This window comes from Globicephala melas, chromosome 6 (assembly GCF_963455315.2).
Source record: "Globicephala melas chromosome 6, mGloMel1.2, whole genome shotgun sequence".
NCBI classification, from domain to species: Eukaryota; Metazoa; Chordata; class Mammalia; order Artiodactyla; family Delphinidae; genus Globicephala; species Globicephala melas.
The window spans coordinates 89463523-89476066 of record NC_083319.1 but is presented as its reverse complement, the minus strand read 5'-3'; the positions used below and the strand labels follow the sequence as shown (position 1 = coordinate 89476066).

The window sequence follows — 12544 nt, the reverse complement described above, 5'->3', positions numbered from 1 at the left end:
TCCCTCACATGGAGGAAGTAACACTTATTTGCCTGATAAGCTGAGGCAGCCCTCCAGTTCTGAGCACTGATTATTTGTTGCTTCACCCATGTTCGTGATTAGGGTTTGTGTTGTAAGCATAAATGTGTGAAGTTGTTCATACCGCTCCCCCTACCACTAAAAGACATAGCAATGTCACAAGTCTGGATATCAGAAAACTTGAATCTCCTTAGGCTGGGCTTCATGGAGTTCTCTGTTGCTGGGTGTGTTGATGCCAGAGGCCCCCAGTGATACTCCCACTTGGCTTAGATGTAAACAGAAAGTGATGTTTAAATGCCCCCGTGTCCCCTGTGCGTGGCCCATCTGCCCAGGCTACCCTGTGGGCTCCCCGCCGCACTCCTCACACCTGTCCTGCCAGCCCCGGGCTCTCCTGCAGGGGCCTCGTGTTGGAATCAAGCAGAATGCCCACCTGGCTTCCCTCTTCACTTCCCTCCTGCAGGCATCTGAAGGAGATCTCGGAGCTACAGAGTCAGCAGAAACAGGAGATCGAGGCACTGTACCGCCGCCTAGGCAAGCCGCTGCCCCCCAACCTGGGTCTCTTCCACACGGCACCTCCAGTCGGCCGCCGGAGAAGGTCCAGCAAGAGCAAGCTGAAGGCGGGGAAGTTGCTGAACCCCCTGGTGCAGCAGCTCAAGGTCGTGGCCTCCAGCACAGGTTGGCCCAGGGCCCTCCTGGCCGCCCTCATGCGTGGGGGCCGGGCAGGCGGGAGGCAGGCACGAGGTCCTGAAAAAGCGCTTCTTGAATCTCCTTGCACTGGAGCAGGGAAGCCGTTTCAGGCCTGGGAGAGTTCGGGCCTCTGCCCCTCCTACCGGGAAGGAAGGACTGAGGGGCAGGCTTTCGCGGAGTCCTCGAAATGCTGCCTGGGATGGAGGCTGCTTCCTCTGACCCCGTTTCTCAGGCATATGTCACCCCCTGACAGAGGGGGTCGAACAGCTGCCTTGGTTGGGGGGAGAGGATGGTAAGGCTCCCCCACCCCTAGCCTTTAACCGCAGTGCCCAGGCACTGAGAGTGCACCCTGACCCCAAGCCCCCACACTCTGGGGTGGGGACCCAGGGAGCTGAAATCCCCAAATGCGCCAGGTAGGAAGCCAGCAGTGAGTTAACCTTAAGCCCTCCCTCTCCATGTTACAGAATAACCTGCAGGGCACACATCCAAGGATTACAAGGATTACACAAAACTACATGAATACCATGCCAATTCCTAAAGCTAACATGAGACTTACGAGAGTGAGGAAATCCACAGGTCCCCTTTGAGCCTAGGTGTGCATCTCCAGGTGTGCTGTGGTCTTTTCACTGCACTTGCACAACACAGGCTGGCACAGTGTTGGTGATTAGTAGAAAGAGTGGTCGTTTTCTTTGATCTTCCTGACACCCCCACATGGGCGACCCAGCCATGCCCCCGTTGCCTGCAGGGACTCAGCTTCCCCAAGGTCACCCAGCAAAGAGCAGGGAGGATAGACATGGCCTGAGCTGGCTGGTCTGTCCTGTGGTGCCTCATCGTGCCTGTCACCCCTTCTCCCCCCAACCCAGGTCACTTGTCAGACTGCAGCAGAGCCCCTCCTGCTAAGGACCCTGCCCAAGCTGGGGCAGGGCCCGCAGCAGCTTCAGACCCATGTGGGAAGGCAGTTCAGACCCAGCAGCCTTGCTCCGTGCGGGCCTCCCTGACTGCAGACATCTGCTCCGGCTTGGCCAGTGATGGAGGCGGAGCGCATGGCCCAGGTGATTCCCAGCTCGCCCGTCTCCGAGCATGTGCTAGCCTCGTAGGGCCCGTGTGGCATAGAGGGGACGTGAGCTGCGGCCAAGGCTGCCGACAGCTTCTTAAGGAAAAAAATAATAGACGTAGCTTTTGAATGAAAAAAGTGGATGGCCTTCCCATCGTCGAGTCTTGCTGTAAGCAGCTCAGAGGGAGGTGCGCTTTGCAAGAGCCGGCCTGGGGAAGGCGCCAGGACCAGTGAGAGGTCAGATGTGGCGTCTGCTGCGTGCTCTGCGCCGGTTCCCAGGCACTAGCCCACCCCGTCCCACCCCATTCCCCACTAAACATGGGTCCTTCCGTCAGGAGGGCCAGCTGGGGGGACGAGGGCACAGCTCTCGAGCTGGGAGATTGGCCTTGAGGAGGAAATGCTCGTCACCGCTGCCGTGGACGTAGCAGCTACGCGATGAGGTGCTCCACCCCCCACCATCTCTGTCCAGAGAAGTCGTGGTGACCGCTGCCGGTGCCCACCCCCCACCCTGCCCCGCACGCTCTCCTGGGGTCCGCTTCTTTTCCGCTCCAACACTGCCTCCTTTGCATTACATGGTCAGTGGCTGTGGTCCTCTGGGCTGGGCTAGGTGGAGCCGTGGATGCTAAGTGAAGAGGCTGATATGGCTTGTGGTGTGTAGGAGGAATCCCAGAGACTGTACTTGATGCCTGTCTCTTTGTTTTCTTCCCTCTATATTCATTTGCAGGCTGGACGGTTTACCACCCAACGTCTGAGAGAGTGACCTATAAGTCTAGTAGCAAACCTCGCGCTCGATTCCTCAGTGGACCCGTGTCTGTGTCCATCTGTCTGTATTTGTTCTTTTGTATTTTATCACCTCCTGGCCCTTGGTTTCTCCCCTGCCCCTCCCTGTCTTCATTACCTTCCATACATTCTGTAGGACGCCTACCCCACCCCATTGAAATCACCTATTTAATATAAGAAACGGAACCCCGTCCATGCCCACCCTTCTGGCCCCAGAAAGCGCCAGTGCATGCTCTTGGCTGGCTCATGCCCGGACACCAAAAGCATGTGCAGTGGCTCACCCACTCCTGGCCTTGGGCGCTCTGCCGCCAGGCCCCCAGGTGCTCTGCATTTCTCTCGTCACTCGTTTGTTTAGTGTTTTTTTCTTTTTTTATGTTGGACGTAGTTTTATTTCTGTTGCGATTGTGGCAAATTTACACGTCCGCTGTCCCCAGCTCCAGCGACAACAAAAAGACAACCCCGGCCTTCTCTAGACGCATGGTGTGTTTCACACGTGTCTGGACTCTGAAGACATGCATGTAGCAAGCTGAGACAGTTCTAGAAGGTCACTGGAGGGTGTAACTTCTGTACAAGGGCCGTATCACAACATCCAGTACTGTTAACCCACTGCCCCACTCCCTGCATGTGGAAATGCTGAGAGAACGTGCTCCAGCTAGGATGTCCCAGCCCCCCTCTCCATTCTGGTCACGTCAGGAATCTCTAACCCTGAGAGATGTGATTCCCAGCCTCCTGCTGTGCCTCCCTTTCTGGGCCCGGCCCCTCCTGGTCTTGTCTCTAGCTGGAGCACTTTACTTGGTGTATTTCCTTCTCATCTCACCGACCTCAGAGATGAAGTCAATTATTCAGTTCCTCAAAGCTCTGCTAAACCAAAACTCAAGTCCCAGTCAGACTCCCTGGAACACCCTCCTAGTACCCAAGGACTCCAGGTCCAGGAGTGGCACATCTGCTCAGGCTGTCCAAAATCGTTTTCATTCCTCAGATCAATTGGCCAATGATTCAAAAGCTGTGAGGTTTTCAGGTTTTTGTTTTTCAACGGAAAAGTTAAGCTTTTAACCAGTTGGATTGTACATGCTGGTTTAGGGCATGTGGCTTTTGCTGGTACAATAAAGATACATTGTGCTTGTTGTGATCTGAGGCCACGTCCATGGCAGCCGTCCATCAGCGTTCAGTGTCCATCCCCATCAGAGGGACTCTGGCACCCTCCTGTGGGAGGGACAGGTTGGAGGCATAGGACCACATAGAAATGCTCAGGGACTGCCCAGTGCTTCTTGTCCACTAACAGGGGCCCTATTTCAGCTCGAGTGTCATGGGGCTACTGGTTAGTTGCTAAGTTGGGTGGGGGGCTGGGAGGCCTGCATGCATCCTGGCTCCCTGCTTACCTCATGGCATCACTCACTGGTCCTCTTCTGCCCGTGTGTGCCTGGCTCTTGCCTGAGAAGCTGTGGTGAGGGCACCTGGGTCTCCAGGTGTCTCATGGTCGGACAAGTATGTGTATCACTGCTGGGAGGGTGGCTGGCCAGGCGTGGGAAGCAGATGAGAGCAGGGCACTTAGAATAAAAGTGTGTGAGTGACCAGCACCACGTTCGCCCCCGAGGTCATTGCTATGCTACCTTTCTACCCACGTGGTTCTTTTTTTCCCTAAGGGTTTTCATTTGCATCGTTAATTATTGTTCCAGGCTAAAAAAAATTTTTTTTGAGGCACAGTAGGGACAAAAGGTTTATGTTATACTTCTGTCTCTGTGGCCAGGAGGAAAGGAATGTGTGAGGCATGGCTTGGTGGAGCCAGGGACCAGGCCTAGGCAGGTTGATTTTAGGTAGTGGTACCTGCTGGCCTGGAAGGCCTTATTCCCTCTGATGCTGTGAATCTGATGGTACTGCTCATTTTCACACCCTGGCGCTTTTAGGCACACCTTGGCTGAGTTCCTAGTCTTCGGGCCACAGCTTGGCCCCCACATGGTCTGAGGTTGCTGGTCCGAGACTGTGCTGTGGGTTCCTGCCCTGGGCCCTCTCGCCCACAGGCCTCCAACTGGGGGCATGTGCAGGCTCAGCCTGAGCTCCTGCTGCTCTAACAGGGTGGGATGCCCCAGGGCACCCCCTCCTGTCCCATGTGCTCTGGCATTTGCCAAGCCCTCTAGGGGTCCTCAGTCTGCTGGTTTCTGGGTGACCAAGGAGCTTTGTGGTCCGAGAGGAGACTGAGTACATGCCTGTGAGAGACTGGAGGGAGATTCAAAGCTGGTTGCAGCCCCTGAGGGCTGAGAGGCAGGGGGACTTTGGGCAAAGATTGTAGAGAGGAGGGCATGCAGAGCAGTTGGAAGACCCTGAAGTGTGCCCACTCGGTGGGATCTGGGTTGGCTGCGAGGGCTGGAGGGAGCTTGAACTTGGGTGCTGAGAGCCACGGCTTTGGGGATGTGGGGGCAGCTAGCCCAGCCCAGAGCTAAAGCCAAAAGAGGGTTTTCAGTTCGCTGCCTTGAACTGAACAGGAGCCAAGACGCTAGGAAAATAAAACCTGTGTTAAGCTTTGGAGTACAGAAAGAAGGTCCCAGCTTCATTGAAGCTCAGAGAAGATGAGAGAGGTTGGAGATGGGTGGGGGCGACTGGGGTGGAGCTGCAGGCAGCTTCAGGAGGTGAGGAGGTAACTTGGGGTGGGTGAGGCAACCATGCACAGGATGGAGAGCCGGGGGAGGGAGGGTAAGCCTGGACGCCTCTGTGGGGCGGGTGCCGGGACAGGCCAGCCGTCGGAGCAGTAGGCAGGCCGGCCCGCAGGGAAGGGCAGATGTGGGGCTGAGGCTCTGGGCACAGAACCCTCCCTGCGGCCAGTGGAGGGTTCAGGGAAGCTTGGAGTCGGTGCGGAGTGGGGGTGTGTGGTCGTGTTCAGAAGTGGTTCTGTGCTGTTAGTCAGAAGCTGTTGTCAGACCCATTGATCCTCCCTGCCTCTGGCTCCTCCTCATCTGAACAGAGGCAGGTGCGGGTACCCTTCCAGGACTTTCTCTGTGCATGTAGAACGATGGAGTCTGCTTTGTGTTTTTCGCACGTGTCCATCAGCAGCAGGCCAGGTGCCCATGCTGTAGCACGTTTGTCTCTGGGACCCCCAGGGGCTGCTGTGCAGCCCCCAGGTCCTTCCCTCACCTGGGAGTGTTCTCATCTCTCCCTGTGGGGACTCAGGCAGGGGAGGTCACCCAGGGAGGAGACACCCCCTCACAAAGCCCCAGCCCACCCTACGACCACTCAGGTCGAGCTGTCCGAAGGGCAGGCCCTGTGCCAGCTGGGGAGTGAAGCTCAGGGTGGAGTCACCCTAGGGCAGAGCCGAGACACATCCTGCTTCCCTGTTCATGCTGCACAGGAGAGTTTCAGCACTTGTCTTGGCTCGAGACTAGGGGGCCGGATACAGAGACGCCCGGAATGATGTTTTGGCTCTATAGGCCATTTGTTTCTGGTGCCAGAACAGAGTGTCTAATGCCACTGTCAGGTGAAAGGCTGACCGTTGGAGGTACCCCTCTTGTCACGGGGAAGGTGGGGAGGCCCCTGGCTGGTCCACACTGAGGCTGCGGGCCCCAGTTCCCGTGAGCTTCGTTAGTATTTGAACACTGACAAACAGCAGGTGTGGTCGTGGCTACAGGGCCTGGCCCACTTCTTGAGCAGTCTGCCCGCATCGGATACTCTGGGACTTGAGGTGTCCCTTGAGCGGTCCAAGGGTCTAGACGGCACTGGGTGCCCGAAGTGCTGACCGTCCACACCAGGAGCAGCCTTTGTTTCCATGCCAAAGTGAATGTGGGGGCAAAGTGGTGTGGGGGCCTCACTGCACACAGGCCTGGGTGCTGCCTGAGACCCCTGGCCTGGCTGTGAGGGCAGGTGGCTGGTGGCTCTGTGGGCGACTCCTGCAGACACGTGCTGCACCAGGACAAGGCTTTAGGTCATCCAGTGTGTTGCTCCTTTGCAGTCTGGGAAGAACAGTTTTCCCAACAGCTGGGAGAGGCTGCCAAGCCCTGCGTCCCTAGCATCTGCCCTTGTGGAAGCTTCTCTGAGTCGTTCTGGGGCCTCTAAGCCAGCTCTTGCCAAGCCTTGGCTAAGGACGGAAGTCCTACAGGGGAAGACTCACTCTTCATGGGAAACCAGGGGTGGGGCTGGTTAAAACTATTATGCCCCATGTGGGCCTGATGTGGGCTTCCTGTGGGCCCACGTGGGTCCCCTGTAGGCCTCCTGTGGGCCGTAAGTGGGCCCCTTGTGGGTCCCATGTGGGCCCTCTGTGGGTCCTGTGTGGCCTTCGTGCCCTTGTGTTGCTGCCTTGTAGCCTGCTGGCTCTGTAGGCAGGAACTCGATGTATACACTAGCACAGTACGGGTTGAGCAGGGCTGGGTGGAGGCTTGTTCATCAGAATCTGTCTGCGTGGTGGGTGTTGAGGGCAGGACCCAGGCCAGGGAACAGACACGGGGGAGGAGATTCAAGTGGCCACCTGAGGATGGACAAGGGCTCTGGTGTGAGTATGGACTGGTTAGCCACACGATGCCTGCTCAGCTGTGGTTCTGCACTGAGCCGGACAGTGTGGCCTCAGTGTGGAGGGACCCGAATCTGGTTGGTTTGTGTTTAAAGGTCCACCCTAAGGGCTGGGAGCTGTCTGTATTCCGGTCATCTCAGGGCCTGTGTTCAGCGAGGGCATGGAAGGCTGGGGGCTATCCGTGCTCCATCTCCTCGGGCTGTGTCCGGTGAGGGTGTGGAGGTCTCAGTGGGCTGGTATCGCTCTCTGGCTCTGAGCACCGTGTCCTGGTGGCCGATGGCTTTGACCCTGGGTTCCCGGGAAGGTCGGTCTGGGGCCCTGATCGCAGGCCCAGGCTCTGTCTAGCACTCCTGACCAGGCAGCTCCTGGGGCTGGCTGGCGTGTTCTCTTTCCTGTGAGCTCTGAATGCAGAGCTCTAGCTGCACTAGGAGGTGCCAGGCAGGCACAGAGAAGCCTTTTGAAAGAACCTGCTACTGTGAGGCTGCAGGGACCTGGCAGAGTGATTAGTCCCATGTCCCAGGGTCATCTCTAGGGGACTGCTATGGCCCAGAGGACGCTACAACCACAGGAATCTGACTAGGAAACGTGCACTCATCTGGTGCCCTGCATGCTCACAGAGCCCAGGACCCTCCTCCCTTCGTGCCTCAGAGCCCCCAGAGGGCCTTGTGCTCTCAGTTGGGGTCCATCACAGGACACAGACCAGCAAAAACACTTCAAAGTTCCCACTGAGAATCAGTCAGTCTGGATTGCTGGCCTTTTTTGGTTTTATTAGCACATTAGAGACCCCAACAGAATATCACCTCCCTTTTTATCAAGTCAGCCTCATAGAACACAACAGAATGAGCAAAAATAAGTGCAACTCAATTTGAGCTAGGTTTCTGAGCCCAGTGGGCACAGCTCTTCCCCAAGGAGTCTTTGTCCCCGTCCCCAAATGCAGGAGGCAGCATCTTGCCTTCCACAGCGAGAGTGCTAGGAATGACTGTGTGGCGGGCACCCTCCAGGGAGTATGGGGTGTGCAGGGAATTGTGCTCCAGGTGACGGGGCCGTGGGCCGGAGCACAGACACCCTCCGTGCTAGTGTGGCCTTGCTGAGTGACCTTGGGGACACCTGAGCCGTCCTTGCCCATCCCACGTTTGCCTGCTTGGCTCCCTGGGATGCCACTGGGTAAGCTGGGTGTAGCAGCCCCTCCCAGGCAACTCATCTGCCCTCCAGGTGGGCACTGACTGTCAGTGCCAGACACTAAAGTCACTGCCCATCTGTCTTAGCACAGACAGCCTCTGGGGAGCACAGGGCCTGGCAGCATTTAGTCATGGTGCAATAAGGAGGCCTCGCCCTGCCCCAGTGGACCTGGAATACCAGATGAGGCAGCAGCGATACAGAGAATCAGGGTCGGCCCTGCCTCCCACCTCTCTAGATAGGATCCCTCAGATTTCCTCACCACACTTGTCACTGGCCTGTTCAGGGCAGCTGTCCAGGATCTGGGATTGGCCTCAAACCTGCAAAACAATGTATCTTTTTGCACTTGGAAAACTGCCCATGGGCCTCCCTCTGGGCAGAGCTAGGCTCTGCTCCATTGAGAGCTCTCCTGGCTGACTCTTAGTGGGTTTCCTGCCTCAACCAGCGGGGCTCCCAGAAACCTTACATTTGAAAGCCAAGCAGTGTGCTTTGCTTTTTTTTTTTTTTCTCCTTTCTCTCTCTCTCTCTTTTGTTTTTTGAATATGCTTCTAGAGACACACACACTTCTACCTGAAGCTTGGGGCTTGGCCCTGCACCTCCGCCCCTCGGCGAAGCTCGTGTGAACCTCCACACTGACTTGGGGGCCGCCCAGTTAGCCCAGGAGGCTGGTCCCTTCTCTCTGAACTGCTGGCCTTTGCTCCTCCTCACACACTGATGACTTTTGCTTAGAGTGTGGTGGCTTGTCCCCCATGTGTGCTGTCCTGCCTAACCCTGTGGTCTTGTGTCATTTCTTCTTCCCTTGCAGGGTCTGCCTTGAAGCGTCTCTGTCTAGGCAAAGAGCACAGCAGTCGTAATTATCGGGTTTTTTACCCCTTGTCCGCTTCCATCGCATGGGCTTTATTGTCGCTAGTGTGCATCAGGGTTTCCGCAACTAGACCGGGAGCCAAGGGCCCAGCGGGTGGCCGGGCGTGGGCCTGCTCTGCGCCCACCCTTCACAGGTGCTGCTTGGCCTCCGCCTGGCGAGATAGCCGCCCTCGGGCGCCCTTTTGAGTCTCCATGGCTCCTAGAGTTTGTGCATTCTTGCCAGTTCACATCTAACAGGCTGTCCTTCTCCGGAACATCCACATATTACCAATCATTAATTGGCTCCTTTTCCAAAACCGTAGGAATGAGTATTTCCTTGAAGTGCTAAAGATGAGTGCCCCTCACAGAGGAGAGATGCCAGGACAAAATGGGTATCAGTTTACCTGGGCCGCCCACTGCTCTCATCTCATGCCTTTTTTTTTTTTTTTTTAACTTATCTGTTTTTCTTTTCTGGCTGAAATGTTCATGTAGAAATAGCAGCGTGTGTAAAATCTCATCACTAATGTTTAACTGTTTGTGTCTGTGCTGTTTCATTGCTAGCCTCTAAAGTAAACTACATATTGCAATGGCTTGTTTGAAGAGATGGTCATTAGGTTATTTATTTAATGCAGAAAATTTAAAAATTGGTTTATCCAAAATTGCCAATAAGAAATTATGTGCTGGGGAAGGAAAGGGACACAATTCAAAAAAATTTAAAAGTCCTGTTTTGGTCATTTAAAAAGATCTTTGAGTGAAGTGGCCAAGTGCGCTCACCTTTGTCCAGCTCCACCTAAGCCACAGCCCCAGGCCTTCCCGGGCAGCCGGGCCTCCCAGTTCCTCCTGTGATAGGCATCAGCCCCTCCGTTGGCACCAAGCTTGTAGACCCATGTCGGAAGGCTCTGGGTATTTGTATCCTTTATTGTTATTACACACTCTGGTGAGGAGAGGCGTGATTTCTGTGTCTTAAATTCCAAATCACCAAGTCATTATCATTCACGGAAACATCAGCAATCCAGCCTATTGCAAGCATTTTCCCTTTGCTGGAAGGATAGCAGCAGCTGCTAAGCATTCTGCCTAAAGTATTGTTGAACCACCTCTGAATCCTCATATTAGAGCTGAGAGTGCAGAAGCATGAGGAATTTGCCCCCAGTCTGTGTCCAGCTGCACCAGGAGTTTTCTAAACTCTCTCACATGGGGGTCTGGTGGTCCTGGGCAGTGTGGGCACAGAGGATGCTGAGTGAGGCTGCCAGCAGCTGGGATCCTGTCCCCTGGCTGATTAGATGGGTGATGGCTGCCTGGCAATGCCCAGTCCCCTGAAGTCGCTCCACTGTGTCTAAAACTGCATGGACCCCCCAATGCAGACCATCTCCTGAAGCAAGGTGTTGCCTGGCTTAAGCGAGACCGCTGTATGAATGACTGCAGCCAGCCAGTGGTGCTGGCGTGTGGTGTCACCAACCCTGGCCTGTGTGTGCTCTCTAGGGTCCTCCACCAGCAGCCTGGTCCCGGGCCCTGAACCGGGCCCCCAACCTGCCCTGCACATCCAGGCGCAGGTGAACAACAGCAACAACAAGAAAGGCACCTTCACGGACGACCTGCACAAGTTGGTGGATGAGTGGACAAGCAAGACAGTTGGGCCCACACAGCTGAAGCCGTCACTCAACCAGTTGAAGCAGACACAGAAGTTGCATGACATGGAGGCCATGGCAGGCTGGCCCCCGGCCTCTGGCGAGGCACGGGCTGTAAGTGGGACACGGGGTGGGGGGGGGGCGGGGCGGGGCTTGCCCAGAGTCGAAGACACAGAATGGGAATGAAGCTGTGACTCCAGATCTCAGCAGAACCTCTGAGCAGCAGGCCTTAGCCCAGTGTTGGGCAGTGTCTAGGTGGGACTGGCCAGCAGCTTGCAGGTGTGGCCTCATCCTGGTGAGCCCACCTCAACCTGTCTTCCACCAGAGCCCAAGCTGGCAAAGTGGGTGGGGTCTGCACGACATACCCAGGGGACACCCCTTATTGAGTTTTAGCTCAGGTGCCCAGACCACGTGGGGCAGAAGTGAGGAGCTGCTGTCTTAGGTTTTGTTGTGTGAATTGTTCCTGTATTAGGACCACTGACTTCAAAGCCTACTTGAAGGAGTATTCCCTCTTTTTCAGTCTCCTGGAGGAGTTTGTGCAAGATTATGTTATTTTTTCCTGAAATGTTTAGCAAAGTTCACTGGTGAAGCCATCTGGGCCAGGAGGGTTTTGTTTTTCTTTTTAACTTTTAATTTTTTATTGGAGTATAGTTGATTAACAATGTTGTCTTAGTTTCAGGTGTACATCAAAGTGATTCAGTTATACATATACATGTATCTATTCTTTTTCAAATTCTTTTCCCATTTAGGTTGTCACATAATGTTAAGCAGAGTTCCCTGTGCTATATAGTGGGTTCTTGTTGATTATCCATTTTAAATATAGCAGTGTGTACATGTCAATCCCAAACTCCCTATTCCTCCCGGACCCTTCTCCCTGGTAACCATAAGTTCAGTTCTCTAAGTCTGTGAATCTGTTTCTGTTTTGTAAATAAGTTCATTTGTATCATTTTTTATTTTAGATTCCACATATAAGTGGTATTGTATGATATTTGTCTTTCTCTGTCTAACTTACTTCACTCAGTATGACAATCTCTAGGTCCATCCATGTTGCTGCAAATGGCATTATTTCATTCTTCTTAATGGCTGGGTAATATTCTGTTGTATATATGTACCACATCTTCTTTATCCATTCCTCTGTTGATGGACATGTAGATTGCTTCCATGTCTTAGCTATTGTAAAAAGTGCTGCAGTGAATATTGGGGTGCATGTATCCTTTTGGACCATGTTTTTCTCCGGATATATGCCCAGGAGTGGGATTGCTCCCCTATGATCTTTTACTTCAAAAAGTTTCAAACATACAAAAGATTGAAAATTCTTCAGTGAACTCTCAGGTACCTTCTACCTATGAGCTATGATTGACATTTTGCTGTTACATATTTATCACCCATGTCTACATCCCTTGAGGGTAAGGTTTCCATTTTGGATTTAATTTCTTTTACAGTTTTAGTACCATTTGGGTTTTCTATTTCTTCTTTCTGTTAAATACTGCTTTTCTAACAATTTGATACACTTCTAAATTTATCTGAGTTTTCCAATTAATTGGTATAAAGTTGTTTATAATATTTTCTCTTCACAGTTTGCAGGATTTGCAGTGATGTCTTGTTTTTCATTCTGATATTGGTGATTTCTCTGAATTTATATATTTTATTCGCCTTTTCAAAGAGCTCATCACTTTGATGGTAATTCTTTATTGTATATTTCATTAGTTTCTTCCTTTTATTTCTTCTCTTCTATCTTTGGGTTACTTTTTTGTTCTAGAAAGTTTCTTGAGATGTGTAGCGCATTGATTTTGAGCCTTTCTTCTTTTATAATACAGACATTCAGGCTATAAAATTCCTTCTAGTGATATTAGCTGCATTCCAAAGGTT

At 53.5% G+C, this 12544-nt stretch overlaps 1 protein-coding gene across 8 annotated transcripts in view; it reads left to right on the top strand.

Moving 5' to 3' along the window:
- Positions 1 to 12544, top strand: part of WNK2 (WNK lysine deficient protein kinase 2) — a 155764-nt gene that overhangs the window by 119431 nt on the left and 23789 nt on the right. For 5 of the 8 annotated variants that reach the window (XM_030847252.2, XM_060301163.1, XM_060301166.1 and 2 more), the window contains 5 exons: positions 479 to 693; positions 1569 to 1757; positions 2484 to 2582; positions 9013 to 9057; positions 10530 to 10789. In XM_030847252.2, coding sequence (XP_030703112.1) covers positions 479 to 693; positions 1569 to 1757; positions 2484 to 2582; positions 9013 to 9057; positions 10530 to 10789 — 808 coding nt within the window. The remainder of the gene's footprint in view (positions 1 to 478; positions 694 to 1568; positions 1758 to 2483; positions 2583 to 9012; positions 9058 to 10529; positions 10790 to 12544) is intronic. The other 3 variants (XM_030847255.2, XM_060301164.1, XM_060301165.1) reach the window with 2 other exon arrangements.